The sequence below is a fragment of the Meles meles genome, chromosome 8 (assembly GCF_922984935.1).
Source record: "Meles meles chromosome 8, mMelMel3.1 paternal haplotype, whole genome shotgun sequence".
NCBI classification, from domain to species: Eukaryota; Metazoa; Chordata; class Mammalia; order Carnivora; family Mustelidae; genus Meles; species Meles meles.
Window position 1 is genome coordinate 16,170,826 of NC_060073.1, and position 23,912 is coordinate 16,194,737.

Genomic DNA, 23,912 nt, shown 5'->3' on the forward strand with positions numbered 1-23,912 from the left:
ACCTGCTTTCCTTGATAGATGAACTTCGTCCTGGCTGGATATTTTGTTGATCTTCTGGGGGAGGGGCCTGTTGTAGTGACTTTCAAGTGTTTTGCCCGAGGCGGGATTGCACCGCCCGTACCGGCTGCCGGACTAAGTAATCGGCTCAGGTTCGCTTTTGGGAGCTTCTGTTCCCTGAACGCTTTCCGTAGAGTTCCGGAGGATGGGAATGAAAATGGTGGCCTCCCAGTCTCCGGCCTGGAGGAGCCGTGAGCCTGGGGCCCCACTCCTCAGTGCGCCCCCAGAGGACAGCACCCAATCACTCCCGTATCCCCAGCCTCTAGCCGCGCTCCGAGCTCACCCAGCCCGCGACCAGTTCAAGGTAACCCTGAGCTGAGAGTTCAGTCCTCGGCTCTGTCTCTGCAGCCAGCTTCTCCGTTCTAATACCTGCGAGCTCTGCGACACTCCGACACCCCCGATCCTTCTGTGACCCTGCGGGACCTGCGTCCACGCTGACCCCGCTTGGGCTTCACCCTGGGTTAGCCTCTGGAGCAATGTCCCTCAGTGGAACAGACTTTTAAAAGTCCTGATTTTGTGCTCCGTTTCTCCGCCGCTTGCCGGGAGCCGGCCCTTCCCCCTGTGGTCTATCTTCCCGTCGTTTTAGATTCTCTTCTCCGCCAGTCCTACCTTTCAGAAAGTGGTTGATTTTCTGTTTCTAGAGTTGCTGTTCTTCTTCTGTTCGATCTCCCGTTGGATTTGTAGGTGTTTACAATGTTTAGATAAGCTATCGAGCTGATCTCCTACTACCTGATGTAGTTTCAGCCTGCTACTACTTCTCCGCCATCTTGACTCCAGGCCATCTTATCTAACATGTGAGATAAAGCATAGAAAAACAAAAGAAAGATCAGTTCCGCAACATCATGTGGGTTGTGCTTGGAAGAAAAGGATCAGAAAAACAATGGTTTGTGCTCTTGACTTCCCAAAGCACTTCCCACCTGCTAGGTGACTGCCTGTTCTGGCCACGCCTACAGACTCAACTCTTCCAATCCCAACCTTGGGGAGGGCTCTTCTCTTCCAAGATCATTCTTTGGGTATTCTTCTTCAGTCCTAGGTTACTTCTAAAACTCTCATTGAAGTATAAATGCTGTACAATACTCTTCCCATATTTAAAATGTACAGTCTGATTAAGTTGTGGCATAAGTATAAACCTGTGACTCCATCATCATAATCAAGACTGAGAGTATCCAGCCCTCTGAAAAGTTTTCCCGGATACCTGGTGATTTGCTTTGGGTCTTTATAGATTAGTTTGTGTTCTCTAGATTTTTACATAAATTTATCAGGCAGTATATAACCTATGCTCACTAGCTTCTTTCCGTATGATTATCTGGAGATTAATCTGTAATGTTGCACGCATCAGTTGTGCATTCCCTGTTTATTGCTGCATGGATTCTACCAGCAAATTCCACAGTTCTGCTCTTGGGAATTTGGGTGGTTTCCAGTTTGAGCTACTACAAACAAACCTGCTTGTAGACATTCATGCACAAAGTTTCTGTGTGAACCGTAGGCTTCTCTTCTGTCAGGTAAATCCTTAGGTGTGGAATGGTTGGTCATAGCCAGGTGTATGTTTCACATGTTAAGAAACCACCAAACTGTCTTTTCAAAGTTATATCCCCACAGGAAGTTTATGAGTGTTTCCAATTCTCTTCCACTCTTCCTATACAAATTTTCTTATTTTTAGCCTTCCTACAATGTGTGAACTGGCTTTTCATTGCGGCTTTCATTTGCATTTCATAAATAACTAATGATATTGAGCAGATTTTCATGCACTTATTTGACATGGTGTAAAGAGTGCAGTGTCTTTGGGGAAAATGTCTTTTCAAAATCTTTTACCTATCTTAAAGATTTTCATCTAAGATGTTGAATTTTTATTTTTATTTTTATGTTTTTAAAGATTTCATTTATTTATTTGACAGAGAGAGAGAGAACACAAGCAGGCAGAGAGACAGGCAGAGGAAGAGAGAGAAGCAGGCTCTCTGCTGAGCAGGGAGCCTGATGCAGGGCTCTATCCCAGGACCTTGGGAACATGACCCGAGCCAAAGGCAGATGCTTAACCCACTGAGCCACCCAGGCGCCCCTAAATTGTTGAATTTTTAGACATAAAATTGCTTATACTGTTCTCTGATTAATCTTTCAGTATTTGCAAAATTTTAGTGATGTCACTTCTCTCATTCTTGATATTGGTAATTTGTGTCTTCTTCCCTTTGCTCTCAATCACTCTGGCCAGAGGTTTATCAACATTATTGAATTTCTCAAACAGATTTTTTTTTTTTTTGCTTTCAACTTTCCTTATTGTTTTTTCTTTTTTGTTTTCCATGGATTTTCACTTTATCTTCATTTCTTCCTTCTTTTCATGGTGGCTTAACTCACTTTTGTTTTTCTAATTTAAACCTGGAGGCTGAGGACATTAATCTGAACCCTTTATTCTTTTCCAATCTAGATGTTTAGTGCAATAAATTTCCCTCCCAATTCTGTATTAGTAGGATCCCCAAACTCTGATATATTATGTTTTCATTTTCATTCATATGAAGCTACTTTCTAATTTCCCTTTTGATTTCTTCTTGATCCAAGAGGTTACTTAGAAGTAAGTGCCTTATATAATTTCCAGATATTTGGAAATCTTCTAGATTTCTTTTTAATATTTTTCATTTGATTCCACTGTGGTCAAAGAACATACTTAGAAAGATTAGAGTCCTTTTATTATTGAGACTTACTTGATGGACCAGAAAAATGATGCATCCTAGTCAATGCTCTGAACTAACTTGACATGAATATGTATTCTGCGAGATTCAGATAGAGTATTTCATAGAGACAATCAAGTCAAGTCAGTTGATGATTTTGCTCAAGTCTACTAATCTCTTTATTTTCTGACTACTTGTTGCATTAATTATTAATAGATGTGTTGTGAAATATTCAACCATATTATGAATTTGTCTATTTTTCCTTCAGATTCTATAAGTTCTTGTTTTATGAATTGATAGCCCTGGTATTAGGGTCATAAATATTTAGGTAGCTATGTCTCCTTGATTTGTTGGCCCTTTATCATATGACATGAATTTTTTTAATCTTTCATAATATATTTGCTCTTAAATTTTCTCAATAATTGAAAAGCCTTTCCATCTTTCATTGACATTAGCATTATTTATCTTTTCCATCCCTTTACCTCTAATCTATTATTTGTATCTTCATATGTAAAATACATAATTTTCTGTTTCCAGAGTATAGTTAGGTTGCGTGGCTTTTTTTGTTTGTTTTTGTTTTGCTTTGTTTTGTTTGTATATCCTATTTGGCCTTTTAACTTTACTGCTTAGACCATTTCCATGTAATGCGATTATTGATAAGTTGGAATGTTAAGTCTATCATCTTGTAATCAATTTCTATTAATTCTATTTGTTCTTTTTTTTCTTCTCTTCCCTTGAATCAATTGAGCATTCTTATGATACCACTTTATGTATAGTATAATAGCATTACAGTAATATCCTTCCATTTCTCTACTCCCAAACTTTATGTAACGTTGCCATACCTTTTAGTTTGCAAAAGTTATTAAGACCAGGTATATTGTTATTATTTTGGAAACCAGCTCTGTTATCTTGAGCAAGCTATTTAATCTCTAGAAGAATCCTTTTTTTGCCCCCTTTGAGGAATAAGGGCAATAATTCCCATGAAAAATTTTTTTAATAATTAAATAAGATAATGTACTTGAAATACTTAATACAGTGATTAACATATAAGAATTTAAAAATGCGGGGGCGCCTGGGTGGCTCAGTGGGTTAAAGCCTCTGCCTTCGGCTCAGGTCATGATCCCAGGGTTCTGGGATTGAGCCCTGCATTGGGCTCTCTGCTCTGCGGACAGTCTGCTTCCTCCTCTCTCTCTCTGCCTGCCTCTCTGCCTACTTGTGATCTCTGTCTGTCAAATAAATAAATAAAATCTTAAAAAAAAGAATTTAAAAATGCTTATAAATATTGTGATTAGTTTACTTTGTGAGTTGTTCTAGATGAGATGCTATAAAACACTGATTTTCGGGGCGCCTGGGTGGCTCAGTGGATTAAGCCGCTGCCTTCGGCTCAGGTCATGATCTCAGGGTCCTGAGGGGATCGAGCCCCGCATCGGGCTCTCTGCTCTGCAGGGAGCCTGCTTCCTCCTCTCTCTCTGCCTGCCTCTCTGCCTACTTGTGATCTCTCTCTCTCTGTCAAATAAATAAATAAAATCTTAGAAAACAAACAAACAAAAAAAAAAAACCACTGATTTTCTGAAGTCCTATGAGTACACACACATATATGGATTTTCTGTTCAAGAAAGTAAGCCACCTGCATTGGTCATACGGTGGTGAGCATAGCTGCCTTCCAAAAGGGAGGCCACCTGAATTTCAGAGCACAGGATTCTGAGTCTCTGTACCTTTGCAGCACTGCAACCACACAAAGGAAAGTGCCTGGTAGTAATGAGAATAGAGCTGTACCTATTTTGTTGGTTATCCTCTCCAATTTTTTTCAACAAAACCTGTGAGTCCTTTTCCAACCTACAAATAAGAGTGACTGTTTATTTTAATTTTTAATTTATTTTGCTACTTTTTTTTTCTTCTTAAAAATCCAACCCTTCATTGCAGCAGTGAGAGTTAATTACTATTGGGTCCAGGAGAAAAGTGGTGTGACAGGTCATTGACTTATTCATTGTTATTCATCTCATGTTTCTTTTGTTAATGACTCTTGCTGGGACTCGGGAAATTTCTCTCTCTGATTTTCTTTTACCTTCTCCACTGTAGAAATAATGTTCTCACAGGGTTACAAATTTGCCCTCCTGCTTTTCCAAGGAAGAAATTAGCCAGAACTGGCAGAAGTTCTTTAACTACTCTGGATCTGAATAACAATAGTGACCTCTAGAGACACAGTGACCAGAGCTTGGCTAATGCAAAAGTGGAAAGTAAATTTAAAGCCTGAAAATTCCCAAGAGGCTAGGCAATATAAGCTTGGACAATTGATTAGTGTTCTTTGCTGAGGATCTTTTAAGAACTACTTCTGGGAACACAATGTCTGTAATATTCAAAATCAAAAAGTTCTTATAATCTCTTCTCAGTTTGTATTTGACTCTTGGAGAGCAAATGACTTGCAAGCATAAACTTGAAAGACCTGACTTCTAGGGCATAGATATGTAGGATGCTTTAGCAGACAATCCAAAATGCTCTTGTTTACTTCTAATTATGAACAGGGGTCAGGGAATTATATACGCATTTAAAATCCTAGATCACTTTGTTGTGAAGTAGACACATTTCTTTGAATCAAGATAGTTTGCAGTGATATTTATATTTTCACCCACTTTGCATAAGGATAGGACCTTCCTTCCTGAAAATTCAAGGAAAGAGATAATAATAGATATTTTTAGAGAATTTACTGAGATTTGTTTGAATCAGTGCTTTGTAGTCTCACATTTGGAGATGTAAATGCCAGTGAAGGGTTAGCAAACTATGTAACTAAAGGGGGCATATGTGTGACCAAGACATTTTCCTGACTAACTGAAACCTGAAGACCATCCACAACTAATGCTCAGGTAATCACACTTATAACCTATTTTAGGCTCATCAGATCTATTTAACACTTATTCTGTTATCTTAAGGATTATACTTTCTGGTGTGGTGTATTAAAATTTAAGCAAGAGTATAAAAAAGCAATATTTAGTTTATACTGTATATTACAAACAGAATTTGTGTTTTTGAAAAATACATGTAAAAATAATAAAATCTTTAGGCTGCCAGTGAATTTCCAGTCTCTAATCTTTGAAGAAAATCCTATCCTTGAAATTAGCGTCTCTTCAAATTTTTTAGATTCACCTGAATCAGGTAAAGTAAGTTTGTAGTAAGGCACATGTTGAGTACATCAATAGAAATATATGTATTTAGTATGTACTTACCCTGGTTGACCTAGAAGAATGAGGTTTTACAAAGCTGGTGGTAACTCATAAGGAGAGAACAAGACTGTTAGGCAGACTTCAAAATTACAAATTGGCTTTTTTATTTAATTTTGGTAGCATGGAAAAAGACTATTTTCATAAAATTAAGTGTTAAGGGGAACCTGGTTGGCTCAATGGGTTAAAGCCCCTGCTTTTGGCTCAGGTGTTGATCCCAGGGTCCTAGGATCCAGTCCTGCATCTGGCTCTTCCCCCTCTCTCTCTGCCTGCCTCTCTGCCTACTTGTGATCTCTGTCTGTCCAATAAATAAATAAAATCTTAAAAAAAAATAAAAATAAAATTAATGTTAAGAAACTACCCCAGGTAGCCAATGATTTTGCCAGTTCAATTTTATCTTGTCACCAAAACATTATCCATTTGACCTTTGCTTCTGTTGTCCTCCCAAAATCTCTGTTGCAGTTTTGTGTTTGTTTATTCAAGAGATTTGATTCAGGATGTATGTCTGCTTGGAGGACAATTTACTTCTTAATCTTGACATTCAAAGAGAGAGATTGTACATCTTAAGGTAAAAATATATAATTGTTACATAGTCTCAATTTCCCCTGGCCATTTTGTTTCAGAAACTCCTAATTGTTTCCTTTGATGTTGGGTCTAGTCAGAGTTTATAGAGGTTGAAGCTCGAGATGAGAAAGTTTCAGTGTCTTGTACCAGTGAGAACTGCTTGTTGAATGGAGAAATCCAAAGCAGTCTTCCTTATTCGGGATAAAATTTCATTATAAATGGTAACAGAATGTAAACTGTAGAAAACTTTGGGAATAAGGTGTGGCAATTATCTAAATTCATGCTTGATGCTTATCTCCTCTAATCTGCTTAGATTTGGATGTCAGCTTCTAAATAAATCTTAAATATTAAGATTGAAACCCCAAAGTCATCCCACTTCAGTTCACGTTATTTCACTTGATAGCAAACAGCTGAATGTTGACAGCCTCCAAGTGACTAACAGCCTTAGAAATTTAGTGGTAGTGACGAAGTTCTAGAATCTAGGTGAGGTTCAGTGGGACAAGGTCAGGAGCTGAAGGCTAAGAAGGAATTCTTAAAATGTCTCTGATGCAAAAAGCTAGTTTATTAAAGCACAGGAACAGGACCCATGGGCAGGAAGAGATGCTGCCCTGGGTTGTGAGGGATGGCAGGTTATGTACCATGGGGTTGGGGGAATTAAGGGCAAAGGAGGTTTCAATAGGACTTTCATATGCTAAAGAGGATCTAAAAAGCTCCAGCTACCTGAGGTCTTGCCAGCAACAAGATTGTCTTTCCCTTTTAGCAAGCCATTAATATTAAGATAGTTGGGACTTTCCTAAAGAATGTCACATTGGTCCCACCCAGGAGTGGGAGTGAGGGAGATATTGCCAGGTGTCAGCCTTTTGATTTGTCCTCAGCCAGACTTCTGCTGAAGTCTATCCTCTACCTTACTTTTTCTTCCCTATCATTTCTAATTCTATCTGCATTGCTTTAGTGATGTTACAAATGATGTTCTTCATTTTTATGTTTAACTCATTGAAGATTAAAAAAAAAAAAAAAGTCGTGTATTTCCCTTGCTTAAATTTCTTTCTCAGGAAGTTGGTCACATTGGTATTCTACTAGTGCCTCCCAGAGTGATGACACTTCCATGAGTACACAGATTGGAATAGTAACAGCTGTAGGGGGGAATCTTAAAGCCTGATGCTGTGAAGGGATTTCAAAGCAGAGACATGTGACACCACCACACACTTATCCGTAGAACTATTGTGGTATATTTTACAGTGATGTGGGAGTCTGTCATCTCTCAAGAGATGACAGTTATGGTAATTCCTCCTTTGCTATCTTCTCTGATGCATGCCCCTTTCCTGCAGAAAGCCACACTGAAAGAATAAGAATTAGGACATATAAATATTTCAGTTTATTGGCTCTTTAATATGGGATAGTCATTTAGATTCTCTTAATCAGTTCCTTCTACACTGAAAAGACTATGGTGGGAGTAGATGAGTATTTTCATATTTAAATCATTCTCATAATTAGACTTACTATTTGATAAATATTTTCAAATTTATCTGTTTCAGTTTTTATGCATAATTATTTAAAGGAATGCAATATTATAGATTCATAAATTAGTTATTATTTGCAACTGCAATGGTGACAATATACATGAAGATATAAGAAAACCATTAAGTTATTGGACAACTATAACTTGTATACAATTTTAAGGGTACAAGTTGATGCTTTCATGTTAAAAAGGGAGACTAGGGGCGCCTGGGTGGCTCCGTGGGTTAAAGCCTCTGCCTTCAGCTCAGGTCATGATCCCAGGGTCCTTGGATGGAGCCCTGCATCTGGCTCTCAGCTCAGCAGGGAGCCTACTTCCTCCTCTCTCTGTTGACCTCTCTGCCTACTTGTGATCTCTGTCTGTCAAATAAATAAAATCTTAAAAAAAAAAAAAGGAGACTAGTGGGGCTCCTGGGTGACTCAGCCGTTAAGCACCTGTCTTGTACTCACTTCATGATGAAGTCCTGGGATTGAGCCCCACGTCAGGCGCCCTGCTTGGCGGGTAATCTACTTCTCCCTCTCCCCCTCCATACTTGTGTTCCCTCTCTCACTGTGTCTCTGTCTAATAAATAATAAAATCTTTAAAAAAAAGAGAGAGATAGACTAGAATGTCTTCAATTTCCGTTGAAGTCTTTTTCTTTATTTATTTACATTATTAAGTTTAATGACAATGGAGTTTACCTTCAAACATTCTTTTACACAAAATTTAAGTTAAAAATACACATATTTTTCAAATTATTTTTCAAAATTTCACTGAAAAGAAATCAACTTTTTATTGTATTTTCAACTATTTTTGTCTTATAACAAAGCTAGCAAGATAGGTTTTTCAAGCTCAATCTATAATATACACCTCACATCCACCCTTATAGTTCAAAGAATTGTGTTTGCAATCCTAATTATTCAACTCACAATTTAAGCAGATGTATTTTTGAGTCTCTTTTTTTTTTTTTTTTTTTTTTTTTTTTTTAAGAGAGATCACAAGTAGACAGAGAGGCAGGAAGAGAGAGAGGGAAACAGGCTCACCGCTGAGCAGAGAGCCCGATGTGGGGCTCGATCCCAGGACCCTGAGATCATGACCTGGGCCGAAGGCAGCGGCTTAACCCACTGAGCCACCCAGGCGCCCCGAGTCTCTTTTTTAAAATGCAATCCACCATCCTTGATTCTCTGCCCCTAACCAATTTAGGAGGAAATTCCATATCGTGTGGGGAAAAGGAACTTTACCTACAACAAAGCCAGCTGTGAATAAAGAACACAATGGAAAATGATATGTAAAATAAAGTTCCTGCATTAAATTAATGTCCCTACTATCTAAAAGTTATAAAGAACAGGGCACAATTTCTTGTTAGAAAATAGTAATTTTTAAATCATTATAGTTTCAAAATTTAATCAAAAGTATTTTCAGTATTTCAAAATAAGAGAATATTTGAAAAATTTAAAAAATCATTGCAACATCAGTTTTGATTCCTAAAGGGAAAAAATGTAATAATATTGACTTATAAATTAGCCATTTTGATTTGTTGAATTAGGTTTATATTTTCTTAGCAGATCTTATATGATTGTATTTATATTGTCAATGTTTTCATCCAAATATTTTTTTTTCTTTTTCAGATACTCAGTTATTTGTGCATAACACACAATTTATGGAAATTCAGAGAAACATCTCAGAATTCATCCTTTTGGGACTATCCTATAACCAGAACATACAAAAATTTTGCTTTGTTTTCTTCTTATTTTGTTATGTTTCTGTCTTGGTGGGAAATCTCCTAATTCTTGTCTCTGTTCGATGCAGTGACCTTTTTTACCAACCGATGTACTATTTCCTCAGCCATTTATCCTTCATGGACATTTGCTACACCTCCTGTGTGACACCCAAACTAATTGGTGACCTGCTACTGGCTAGAAAAACCATCTCTTATGATAACTGCATGTTACAGGTCTTTGCCTTGCACTTCCTGGGAATGATTGAAATCCTCATTCTTACAGTCATGGCCTTTGATCGCTATGCTGCCATCTGCAAACCTCTCCACTACCTGCTTATCATGAACAGGACAAGGTGCCATCTCCTAGTCTTGGCTGCGTGGGCTGGTGGGGCTCTCCATTCTTTTTCTCAGTTTTCTCTGATAATCAGGTTGCCCTTCTGTGGCCCCAATGAAATCAATCACTACTATTGTGATATCTTCCCTCTGCTGAAAGTTGCCTGCACTGACACCTACATCACTGGGGTCCTTGTGGTTGCCAATTCAGGAACGGTCACTTTAGTAACCTTTGTTCTCTTGTTTGGGTCTTATGTTGTTATATTACTCAGTTTAAGAAGTCGTTCAACTGAAGGAAGACGCAAAGCTCTCTCTACCTGTGGGTCTCATATCACTGTGGTGATCCTATTTTTTGGACCTTTAATCTTCGCCTACCTTCGACCTCCTACCACTTTCCCTGAGGACAAAATATTTGCACTATTTTACACCATCATTGCGCCTATGTTCAATCCCCTAATCTACACTCTGAGAAATACAGAGATGAAAAAAGCTATGAGAAGGGTTTGGTGTCAAAGGATATTTTCAGAAGAAAAACACACTTGACTTGTCCTACTCAATCAATGCTAAAAACATCAGGCAGGAGCAAAAATTAATTTGAAATTAGAGAGCTCTGATCATTCAGATCATTGAAACCAAACCTTTCACTTAATAAATGTTGGAGATGATAAGCTGAGGAATTATGAGTAAGGTGACAATTTTACTAGTGGAACTGGGATTGGGTAGCAACATAAATATATTAAAAATATTCTAGGCTAAAAGAATGATGGTGGCCATGTCACATACAGTAAGCATTTCTGAAGCTGTGAAGCTGCTTGTGAAACTTTAATATTTATTTGCATATGAAATTTATACATGAAGATTTGACAACATTTTGGCATTGTGTAGACAGGGAGATTAAAAGTGGTTTTCAGAAATTAAGAAAGCACTTTTTTTGTTATTGAACTTCATTTTCTGTAGGAAATTCATCTAAATCTTATGTGAAATAAATTATGTGATGACAAAATCCATGCAGATCATTTGGTTCTAAACCAAAGAAAAAGAGCTGCTCATACCTGCCCTGTGGGAACTGCTGCACCCCCTCCAACCCCATCTCCCTTAATGTGTCATAGATAGGGACAAAGGGACAGGGGGAAATTTTCATTTCTGTTGTCATGTTTATTACATCACAGATACAATGTGGAAAGACAAGATGAGAAAAGTAGTAGAGCATATCCGCTTCCAGCAGAGCTGGGTTAGTGAGCGACCTCAAAACTGCATTTGGGAGAAACTGCACATATCAGCTTGCCTTGACATGTGGACCTGAGAAATGCATTCCATTTCCATCCTGATGGACAAGAAATAGGGTCAACTGAACTTTTCGAGATAGAAATTTTCCTTCAGCATTATTCTTGTATATATATATATTTTTTCACCTTAAAGTGAGAAATGAAGTAATAAAAGAAAACACAGGTTTTTTTTTAATATTAAAAGATATACTACCATCATCCATGAATAGAACATATTGCCTGTAGTTATTTTGGAGAACAATTTCCCAGAAAAAACAGAAAGCAATGTATGAAAATATTTTTTATCATCAGTAGAATGCAAATAATTAAGATCATTATGAAAAAGAATTGACATTCATAAGAAGATCGGTAATGGTGTAATACTATGAAGGGGAGTTATTTCTAAAACATGAAGAATATTTAAAAACAAAATGCAATAGAATTAAAAAAAATTCAACAGCAACATAAAATGAAGGGGAAAGTGGAGCACTTGGGTGGTAGAGTGGGTTAAGCATCCAACTCTTGATTTTGTTTCAGGTCGTCATCTCAGGGGCATGAAATCAACCCTGCTTTCAGGCTCCACACTCTGCATGGAATCTGCTTGAAACTCTCTCTCCCTTCCCTCTGTCCCTCCCACTTGTGCTCTCTTTCTCTCTACAGTAAATCAATAAATCTTTTAACAAAAAATGAAGAGACACGTAATGGAGAGAAAATGATAAGAAATTCAAATTGTAGCACAATTTTTGCGGGAAGAATCATATAAATTACAAAGTAGACAAATTATTAAGATAAACATGAATATTGTGGTGGCTTAAACTACATCCCTAGTATCACATAGTAAAAGATAGTGTAGGAATATCTACAGATTTTGAGAGAAAAAGAATGTGAGTACTAAGTCTTAGTCTTAGTCCTATTGCCTTTCATTAATGCAAAAAATCAAAAGATACTTTCATATCAGCCTAATATTTACTACCCACAAATTCTCTTTGAGCAAATGTTTTGCTTTATTAAAAAAAAAATCATAACACCATAAGTGATTAATCTGTATAAAAAACTGAAAGTCAGAATATAAATAATTGGTATATTTTGTCTTCATCCTCAAGAGCCACCTTAATAGCACTTAGGGAGAAGAATGAGCATCAAACCAGGAGTCCTACACTTTGATTTGCATGTCAGTCTACCATTTTTTAATGCTCTGACTCTTGGTCAAATCAGCGAACAACTAGCATCTTGTATTCTTCATTTACAATATAACACTGATAAGTAAAGTTATTAGTGTCACTTAAATATGAAATGATAAATTGAAATTGCATTTGAGAAATTGATTAGTGGCTAGGACACGTGGGATAGCTATTACTTAAGACATTAATCATCTGCAACAGAAGTCCTGTGACTATTTCCATATTCTTCTCTCAATGGTGCTGTCTTCATGATGCTCCCTTCTCAACCGTCTTCTAGAAAAAAGGGACCTACAGAGAAGATACTACGTTATTTAGAGAAACATAATTTATAATAAATTCTCCGAAACTGCTAAAATTGAGGTTTAACTATATAAGATAGGCAGCTAGCAAATGTACATTTAATTACCTTTGGAGTTGCCCAGATTCTATCCAAACTTAATGTATCCAAAACATATTGTGCAAATAAACCCAGCTAGACTTTTACAATACATCACAGCAGCCTTTATCAAGAACATAGTCTCCTTTCAACAACTTTCTTCCTGCTGTGCTCCACTTGGCTGAGTGACTGACTGTTCTGACCACGCCTACAGACTCAACTCTTCCAATCCCAACTTTGGGGAGGGCTCTTCTCTTCCAAGTGCATTCTTTGAGTATTCTTCTTCAGTCCTAGGTTACTTCTAAAACTCTCATTGAAGTATAAATGCTGTACAATACACTGCATATATTTAAAATGTGCAATCTGATTAAGTTGGGACATAAATATAAATCTGTGACTCCATCAACATAATCAAGCCTGGGAGAGTATCCAGCCGTCTGAAAAGTGTTCCCGGATACCTGGTGATTTGCTTTGGGTCCTTATAGATTAGTTTGTGTTCTCTAGATTTTTACATAAATTTATCAGGCAGTATATAACTTATGTTCACTAGCTTCTTTCCATATGATTATTTGGAGATTAATCCATATCGTTGCACGCATCAGTTGTGCATTCCCTGTTCATTGCTGAACAGATTCTACCCTGCAAATTCCACATGCTCTTGGGAATTTGGGAGGTTTCCAGTTTGCGCTACTACAAACAAACCTGCTTGTAGACATTCATGCACAAGCTTCTGTGCGAACCGTATGCTTCACTTCTGTCAGGTAAATCCTTAGGTGTGGAATGATTGGTCATATGCAGCTGTATGTTTCACATGTTAAGAAACCACCAAACTGCCTTTTCAAAGTTATATCCCCACAGGAAGTTTATGAGTGTTCCCACTTATATTCCACTCTTCCTATACAAATTCTCTTATTTTTAGCCATCCTACAAGGTGTGAACTGGCTTTTCATTGTAGCTTTCATTTGCATTTCATAAATAACTAATGATATTGAGCAGATTTTCATGCACTTACTTGACATGGTGAAAATAGTGCAATGTCTTATGGGGAAATGTCTTTTCAATCTTTTGCCCATCTTAAAGATTTTTCATTTAAGATGTTGAATTTTTACTTTAATTTTTATGTTTTTAAAGATTTCATTTTTTATTTGGCAGAGAAAGAGAGCACAAGCAGGCAGAGTGGCAGGCAGAGGGAGAAAGAGAAGCAGACTCTCAGCTGAGCAAGAAGCCTGATGCGGGGCTTGATCCGAGGGCCCCGGGAACATGACCCGAGCCAAAGGCAGATCCTTAACCCACTGAGCCACCCAGGCGCCCCTAAATTGTGGAATTTTTAGACATAAAATTGCTTATACTGTTCTCTGATTAATCTTTCAGTATTTGCAAAATTTGTAGTGATGTCACTTCTCTCATTCTTGATATTGGTAATTTGTGTCTTCTTCCCTTTGCTCTCAATCACTCTGGCCAGAGGTTTATCAACATTATTGAATTTCTCAAACAGATTTTTTTGCTTTCAATTTTCCTTATTGTTTTTTCTCTTTTGTTTTTCATGGATTTTCACTTTGCTCTTCATTACTTTCTTCTTTTCACTCTGGCTTAACTCGCTCTTCTTTTTCTAATTTAAACCTGGAGGCTGAGGACATTAACATGATCCCTTTATTCTTCAAGTCTAGATGTTTAGTGCAATAAATTTCCCTCCAAGTTCTGTATTAGCAGGATCCCCAGACTCTGATATATTATGTTTTCATTTTCATTTATACGAAGCTACTTTCTAATTTCCCTTTTGATTTCTTCTTGATCCAGGAGGTTACTTAGAAGTAAGTGCCTTATAAAATTTCCAGATATTTGGAAATCTTCTAGATTTCTTTTTAATATTTTTCATTTGATTCCACTGTGGTCAAAGAACATACTTAGAAAGATTAGAGTCCTTTTATTATTGAGACTTACTCAATGAACCTGTAAAATGATGTATCCTAATAAATGCCCTGAGGTAACATGAAAAGAATATGTATTCTACTAAAGTCAGATAGAGTATTTCATAGAGACAATCAAGTCAGGTCAGTTGATGGTTTTGCTCAAGTTTACTAATACCTTTCCTGATTTTCTGACTACTTGTTGCATTAATTATTAATAGATGTGTTGTGAAATATTCAACCATATAGTGAATTTGTCTAATTTTCCTTCAGAAACAACTTATAGAAGTTGTTGTTTTATGAATTGATAACCCTGTTATTAGGGTCATAAATATTTAGGTAGCTATGTCTCCTTAATTAGTTGGTCCCTTTATCATATGACATTAATTTTTTTTTAATCTTTCATAATATTTTTTGCTCATAAATTTTCTCTGATAATTTAAAAGCCTTTCCATCTTTCATTGACATTAGCATTATTTATCTTTTCCATCCCTTTACCTCTAATCTATTATCTTTATCTTCATAGGTAAAATACACGATTTTCTGTTTCCAGAATATAGTTAGGTTGCATGGCTTTTTTGGTTTGTTTTTGTTTTGCTTTGTTTTGTTGGTGTATCCTATTTGACCTTTTAATTTTACTGCTTCGACTATTTCCATGTGATGTGATTATTGATAAGTTGAAATGTAAGTCTACCACCTTGTAATAAATTTCTATTAATTCTATCTGTTCTTTTTTTCTCTTCTGCCCTTGAATCAATTGAGCATTCTTATGATACCACTTTATGCATAGTATAATAGTATTACAATAATATCCTTCCATTTCTCTACTCCCAACCTTTATGTAATGTTGCCATACCTTTTAGATCTACAGAAGTTATGAAGGCCAGACATACTGTTATTATTTTGGAAACCATCTCTGTTATCTTGAGCTAGCTATTTAATCTCTAGAAGAGTCCTTTTTTTTTTTTTTCCCTCCTTTTGAGGAATAAGGGCAGTAATTCCCATGGAAAAAATATTTTAATAATTAAATCAGATTATGTACTTGAAATACTTAATACAGTGATTAACATATAGGAATTTAAAAATGCTTATAGATATTATGGTTAGTTTACTTTGTGAGTTGTTCTTGATGGGATGCTATAAAACACTGATTTTCTGAAGTCATATGAGTACACACATACAGGATTTTCTGTTCAAGAAGGGAGGCCACCTGCATTGGTCATATGGTGGTGAGCATAACTGCCTTCAAGAAGGGAGTCCACCTGAATTTCAGAGCACATGATTCTGAGTCTCTGTACCTTGCAGCACTGCAACCACACAAAGGAAAGTGCCTGGTAGTAATGAGAATAGAGCTGTACCTATTTTGTTGGTTATCCTCTCCAATTTTTTTCAACAAAACCTATGAGTCCTTTTCCAACCTACAAATAAGAGTGGGGGGTTATTTTATTTTTAATTTATTTTGCTAATTTTTTTTCTTAACAATCCAACCCTTCATTGCAGCAATGAGAGTTAATTACTGCTGGGTGTGGCTTGTGGTCCAGGAGAATAGTGGTGTGACAGGTCATTGACTTGTTCACTGTTATTCATCTCATGTTTCTTTTGTTAATGATTCTTTTTGGGACTCTGGAAATTTCTCTCTCTGATTTTCTTTAACCTTCTCCACTGTAGAAATAGAGATTTCTCTAAAACAAACCAATGCTCTCATGGTTACACATGTTTCCCTCCTACTTTTCAGAAGAAGAAATTAGCCAGAACAGGCAGAAATTCTTTAACTACTCTGGATCTGAATAACAATAGTGACCTCTGGAGACACAGTGCCCAGAGCTTGGCTAATGCAAAATAAATAATGGAAAATAAATTTAAAGCCTGAAAATTCCCAGGACACTGGGGAATATAAGCTTGGACCTTGATTAGTGTTCTTGGCTGAGGCTCTTTTAAGAACTACTTCTGGGAAAACAATGTCTGTAAATTTCAAAATCAAAAAGTTCTTATAATCTCTTCTTAGTTTGTATTTGTCTCTTGGAGAGCAAATGACTTGCAGGCATACACCTGAAAGACCTGACTTCTAGGGCATAGATATGTAGGATGCTTTAGCAGACAATCCAAAATGCTCTTGTTTACTTGTAAATATGAACAGGGATCAGGGAATTATATCCACATTTCAAATCCTAGATCCCTTTCTTTTGAAGTGGACACATATTTCTCTGTGAATTAGGATAGTTTGCAGTGATAGTTATATTTTCACCCACTTTGCAAAAGGATAAGAACTTCCTTCCTACAAATTCAAGGAAGGGGATAATAATAGATATTTTTTAGAGAATTTACTGAGATTTGTTTGAATCAGTGCTTTGTAGTCTCAGATTTTCAGAAGTAAATGCCAGTGAAGGGTTAGCAAACTATGTAACTAAAGGGGGCATATGTGTGACCAAGACATTTTCCTGACTAACTGAAACCTGCAGACCATCCACAACTGATGCTCAGGTAACCGCACTTAAAACCTCCCATTTTAGGCTCATTAGATCTATTTGACACTTATTCTGTTATCTTAAGGATTATACTTTCTGGTGTGGTATTAAAATTTAAGCAAGAGTAAAAAAAAATATTAGTTTATATTGTATATTACAAACAGAATTTGTGTTTTTGAAAAATACATGTAAAAATAATAAACTCTTTAGGCTGCCAGTGACTTTCCAACCTCTAATCTTTGAAGAAAATCCCATCCTTTAAATTAGCATCTCTTCAAATTTTTAAGATTCACCTGAGTCAGGTAAAGTAAGTTTGTAGTAAGGCACATGTTGAGTACATCAATAGAAATATATGTATTTAGTATGTACTTACCCTGGTTGACCTAGAAGAATGAGGTTTTACAAAGCTGGTGGTAACTCATAAGGAGAGGACAAGACTGTTAGGCTGACTACAAAATTACAAACTGGCTTTTTTTATTTAATTTTGGTAGCATGGAAAAAGACTTTTTATAAAATTAAGTGTTAAGGGGCACCTGGGTCGCTCAGTGGGTTAAAGCCTCTACCTTTGGCTCAGGTGATGATCGCAGGGTCCTAGTGATGAGGGAGCAGGAAGCTGGCTGAGGACAAAGCAAAAGCTGGCACCTTGCACCCCTCTCCATCAGCTCCCAGTGGTAGTGTGTGTAACATTCCTCAGGCCCTCCCCTCCATACACAAAACTGAAGGAGGCTGAGGTAGAAGGAAATGTAAATATAGTTAAATCTCTTCAGAACCTAAATCTCTCTAACAAAGACACTTGATAGCAGGAGTGTGACATTCCACCAGGAATATCTTGATGTTAATGGCTTGGCAAAAGACCACATTGATCAAGCCTGAAGACCTCTGGGATACTCCCAGCACCTTGTGGGCCCTCTTTAGCATATGAAAACTCCGTTGAACCCTCCCTTCCCCTCACCTTCCCCCAACCACAGGGTACATAACCTGCCATCATCCCTCACAACCCGGGGCAGCAGCTCTTTCTGCCCAGTGGTCCTGTCCCTGTGCTTTAATTAACCACCATTTTGCACCAAAGATGTCTCAAGAATTCTTTCTTGGTCATCGGCTCCGGACCTCAGCCCACCAAACCTCTCCTAGGTTCTAGAACTTCGTCACTAGGATCCAGCCCTGCATCTGGCTCTCTGCAGGCAGCAGGCTTCCCCCTCTCTCTCTGCCTGTCTCTCTGACTACTTGTGATCTCTGTCTGTCCAATAAATAAATAAAAATAAAAATAAAATTAAGTGTTACCGAACTCCCCCAGGTAGCCAATGATTTAACCAGTTCAATTTTATCTTGCCACCAAAACATTATCCATTTGACCTTTGCTTCTGTTGTCCTCCCAAAATCTCTGTTGCAGTTTTGTGTTTGTTTATTTCAAGAGATTTGATTCAGGATGTATGTCTGCTTGGAGGACAATTTACTTCTTAATCTTGACACTCAAAGAGAGAGATTGTACATCTTAAGGAAAAAATATATAATTGTTACATAGTCTCAATTTCCCCTGGCCATTTTGTTTCAGAAACTCCTAATTGTTTCCTTGGGTGTTGGGTCTAGATCAGAATTTACAGAGGTTGAAGCTCGAGATGAGAAAGGTTCAGTGTCTTGTACCAGTGAGAACTGCTTGTGTGAATGGAGAAATCCAAAGCAGTCTTACTTATTTTGGGTAAAATTTTATTATAAATGGTAACAGAATGTAAACTGTAGAAAACTTTGGGAATAAGGTGTGGCAATTATCTAAATTCATGCTTGATGATTATCTCCTCTAATCTGCTTAGATTTGGATGTCAGCTTCTAAATAAATCTTATATATTAAGATTGAAACCCAAAAGTCACCCCACTTCAGTTCACATTATTTCACTTCATACAAACAGCTGAATGTTGACAGCCTCCAAGTGACCAATAGCCTTAGAAATTTAGTGGTAGTGACGAAGTTCTAGAATCTAGGTGAGGTTCAGTGGGGAGAGGTCCAGACCCTAAGGCTAAGAAGGAATTCTTAAAATGTCTCTGATGCAAAAAGGTGGTTTATTAAAGCGCAGGGACAGGACCCATGGGCAGGAAGAGATGCTGCCCTGGGTTGTGAGGGATGGCAGGTTATGTACCATGGGGTTGGGGGAAGGTAAGGGAAAGGGAAGTTTCAATAGAACTTTCATATGCTAAAGAGGATCTAAAAAGCTCCAGCTACCTGAGGTCTTGCCAGCAACAAGATTGTCTTTCCCTTTTAGCAAGCCATTAATATTAAGATAGTTGGGACTTTCTCAAAGAATGACACATTGGTCCCACCCAGGAGTGGGGGTGAGGGGGATATTGCCAGGTGTCAGCCTTTTGCTTTGTCCTCAGCCAGACTTCTGCTCCCTCATCAGTAGTATAAACAATGCTTGAATAATAGTGGGCTGTCCTCTACCTTACTTTTTCTTCCCCATCATTTCTAATTCTATCTGCATTGCTTTAGTGATGTTACAAATGATGTTCTTCATTTTTATGTTTAACTCATTGAAGATTAAAAAAAAGAAAAAAAAGTCGTGTATTTCCCTTGCTTAAATTTCTTTCTCAGGAAGTTGGTCACATTGGTATTCTACTAGTGCCTCCCAGAGTGATGACACTTCCATGAGTACACAGATTGGAATAGTAACAGCTGTAAGGGGGAATCTTAAAGCCTGATGCTGTGAAGGGATTTCAAAACAGACATGTGACACCACCACACACTTATCCGTAGAACTATTGTGGTATATTTTACAGTGATGTGGGAGTCTGTCATCTCTCAAGAGATGAAAATTATCGTAATTCCTCCTTTGCTATCTTCTCTGATGCATGCCCCTTTCCTGCCGGAAGCCACACTGAAAGAATAAGAATTAGGACATATAACTTATAAATATTTTAGTTTATTGGCTCTTTCATTTGGGAAATTCATTTGATTCTCTTAATCAGTTCCTTCTACACTGAAAAGACTATGGTGGGAGTAGATGAGTATTTTAATATTTAAATCATTCTCATAATTAGACTTACTTAATTTATCTCAGTTTCAGGATTTATGCATACTTATTTAGAGGAATGCAATATTGTACTTTCATAATTTAGTTATTATTTGCAACTGTAATTGTTATAATATACATGAAGGTATAAGAAAAGCATTAAATTATGGGAGAACTATAACTTGTATACAATTTTAAGAATACAATTTGATGATTTTATGTTAAAAAGGGAGACTAGTGGGGTTCCTGGGTGGCTCAGTCATTAAGCACCTGTCTTTGACTTATTTCATGATGCCAGGGTTCTGGGATTGAGCCCCCATCAGATTCCCTGCTTGGCAGGAAGTCTACTTCTCCCTCTCCCCCTCCCCCTAATTCTGTTCCCTCTCATTGTGTCTCTGTCTAATAAATAAAGTCTTTAAAATAAAAAAAAAAAAGAAGAGACTAGAATGTCTTCAATTTCATTAGTGTCTTTTTCTTTCTTTATTACATTATTAAGTTTACGACTATGGAGCTTACTTTCAAACATTCTTTTACACTAAAATTTAAGTTAGAAATATACATATTTTTCAAATTATTTTTCAAAATTCACTGACAAAAGAAATCTATTTTTTGTTTTTTTTCCAAATATTTTTGCCTTATAACATAGCTAGCAAGATAGGTTTCTCGAGCTCAAACTATAATACACACCCCCATACCCACCCTTATAATATTTCAAAAAATATTATTTGAAATCCTAATCACCCAACTCACAATTTAAGCTCAGGTGTTTTTGTTTCCCTTTTTTTAAATACAATTACCTTCCTCCATCCTCTGTCCTCAGCCAGTTTAGGAGGAAGTTCCATATCATGTGGGGAAATGGAACATTACCTAGAGCAAAAGCCAGCTGTGAATAAAGAACACAATTGAAAATGATATGTAGGGGCGCCTGGGTGGCTCAGTGGGTGAAAGCCTCTGCCTTCAGCTCAGGTCATGGTCTCGGGGTCCTGGGATCGAGCCCCGCATCGGAATCTCCGCTTTGCGGGGAGCCTGCTTCCCCCACCCCCTGCCTGCCTCTCTGCTTACTTGTGGTCTCTGTCTGTCAAGTAAATAAATAAAATCTTAAAAAAGAAAAAAAAAGAAAAAAAGAAAATGATATGTAAAATAAATTTTGTGCATTAAATTAATGCTACTACTATCTTAAGGTTGTAAATAACAGTGGTACAATTTCTTTTTAGAAAACAGTGATTTTAAAATCATTATATTTTCAAAATTTAATCAGAAGTATTTTTAGTGCTTCAAAATAAGTGAATATTTGAAAAAATTAAAAAAATCATCACAAAATCAGTTATGATTCCTAAAGGAAAAAATGTAATAATATTGATTTATAAATTAGCTATTGTGATTTGTTGAATTAGGTTTATATTTTGTTAGTAGATTTTATATGATTGTGTTTATATTGTCAATGTTTTCATCCAACTTTTTTTTTCTTTTTCAGATACTCAGTTATTTGTGCCTAGCACACAGTTAATGGAAAGTCAGAGAAATATCTCAGAATTCATCCTTTTAGGACTTTCCTATAACCAGAACATACAAAAATTTTGCTTTGTTTTCTTCTTATTTTGTTATGTTTCTGTCTTGATGGGAAATCTCCTAATTCTTGTCTCTGTTCAATGTAGTGATCTCTTTGACCAACCAATGTACTATTTCCTCAGCCACTTATCCTTTATAGACATTTGCTTCACCTCCTGTATGACACCCAAACTAATTGGTGACCTGCTACTGGCTAGAAAAACCATCTCTTATGATAACTGCATGTTACAGGTCTTTGCCTTGCACTTCTTGGGAATGATTGAAGTTTTAATCCTTACAGTCATGGCCTTTGATCGCTACGCTGCCATCTGCAAACCTCTCCACTACCTGCTTATCATGAACAGGACAAGGTGCCATCTCCTAGTCTTGGCTGCGTGGGCTGGTGGGGCTCTCCATTCTTTTTCTCAGTTTTCTCTGATAATCAGGTTGCCTTTCCGTGGCCCCAATGAAATCAATCACTACTATTGTGATATCTTCCCTCTGCTGAAAGTTGCCTGCACTGACACCTACATCACTGGGGTCCTTGTGGTTGCCAATTCAGGAAAGGTCGCTTTAGTAACCTTTGTTCTCTTGTTTGGGTCTTATGTTGTTATATTACTCAGTTTAAGAAATCGCTCAGCTGAAGGAAGACGCAAAGCTCTCTCTACCTGTGGGTCTCATATCACTGTGGTGATCCTATTTTTTGGACCTTTAATCTTCGCTTACCTTCGACCTCCTACCACTTTCCCTGAGGACAAAATATTTGCACTATTTTACACCATCATTGTGCCTATGTTCAATCCCCTAATCTACACTCTGAGAAATACAGAGATGAAAAAAGCCATAAGAAGGATTTGGTGTCAAAGGATATTTTCAGAAGAAAAACACACTTGACTTGTCCTACTCAATCAATGCTAAAAACATCAGGCAGGAGCAAAAATGAATTTGAAATTAGAGAGCTCTGATCATTCAGATCATTGAAACCAAACCTTTCACTTAATAAATGTTGGAGATGATAAGCTGAGGAATTATGAGTAAGGTGACAATTTTACTAGTGGAACTGGGATTGGGTAGCAACATAAGTATATTAAAATATTCTAGGCTAAAAGAATGATGGTGGCCATGTCACATACAGTAAGCATTTCTGAAGCTGTGAAGCTGCTTGTGAAACTTTAATATTTATTTGCATATGAAATTTATACATGATGATAACATTTTGCTATTCTGTAGAAATGGAGATTAAAAGTGGTTTTCAGAAATTAAAAAAAAAGAATTTTTTTTCTGTTATTGAACTTTATTTTCTGTTGGAAATTCATCTAAATCTTATGTGAAATAAATTATGTGATGACAAAATCCATGCAGATCATTTGGTTCTAAACCAAAGAAAAAGGGTGCTCATACTTGACCTGTGGGAACTGCTGCACCCCCTCCAACCCCATCTCCCTTAATGTGTCATAGATAGGGACAAAGGGACAGGGGGAAATTTTCATTTCTGCTGTCGTGTTTATTGCATCACAGATACTCACATTGTGGAAAGACAAGATGAGAAAAGTAGTAGAGCATATCCGCTTCCAGCAGAGCTGGGTTAGTTGAGCGACCTCAAAACTGCATTTGGGAGAAACTGCACTTATCAGCTTGCCTTGACATGTGGACCTGAGAAATGCATTCCATTTCCATCCTGATGGACAAGTCAACTGAACTTTTTCAGGATAGAAATTTTCCTCAGCGTAATTCTTGTATATATATATTTGTTTTCATCTGAAAGTGAGAAAGGAAGTAATAAAAGGAAACACAGTTTTTTCTGTGATATTGAAAGTTATACTACCATCACCCATGAATAGAACGTATTGTCTGTAGGTATTTTGGAGAAAATTTTCCCAAGATAACCAGAAAACAATTGTAAGAAAGTATTTTTTATCATCAATAGAATGCAAATAATTAGGATCTTTATGAATAAGAATTGACATTCGAAAGAAGATGGGTAATAGCGTAATACCATCAAGGGGAGTTATTTCTAAAACATGAAGAATATTTAGAAACAAAATGCAATAGAATTAAAAAAAAATAATTTCAACAGCTACATGAAATGAAGGGGAAAGTGGGGCACTTCCATGGCACAGTGGG

At 37.0% G+C, this 23,912-nt stretch overlaps 2 protein-coding genes across 2 annotated transcripts; both read left to right on the forward strand.

Moving 5' to 3' along the window:
• Positions 1-9,651: 9,651 nt before the first annotated feature.
• LOC123948626 (olfactory receptor 4P4-like) lies at positions 9,652-10,587 on the forward strand. Its single transcript, XM_046015822.1, has one exon. It carries the CDS (start codon positions 9,652-9,654, stop codon positions 10,585-10,587), a length of 936 nt encoding a protein of 311 aa, XP_045871778.1.
• An 11,159-nt stretch (positions 10,588-21,746) lies between these two features.
• Positions 21,747-22,682, forward strand: LOC123948627 (olfactory receptor 4P4-like). Its single transcript, XM_046015823.1, has one exon. The coding sequence runs from the start codon at positions 21,747-21,749 to the stop codon at positions 22,680-22,682; it is 936 nt and encodes a 311-aa protein (XP_045871779.1).
• Positions 22,683-23,912: the final 1,230 nt, after the last annotated feature.

Excerpts from the sequence above, each read along its gene's own strand:
- LOC123948626 (XM_046015822.1), top strand. The coding sequence starts at position 9,652 with ATGGAAATTCAGAGAAACATCTCAGAATTCATCCTTTTGGGACTATCC.
- LOC123948627 (XM_046015823.1), top strand. The coding sequence starts at position 21,747 with ATGGAAAGTCAGAGAAATATCTCAGAATTCATCCTTTTAGGACTTTCC.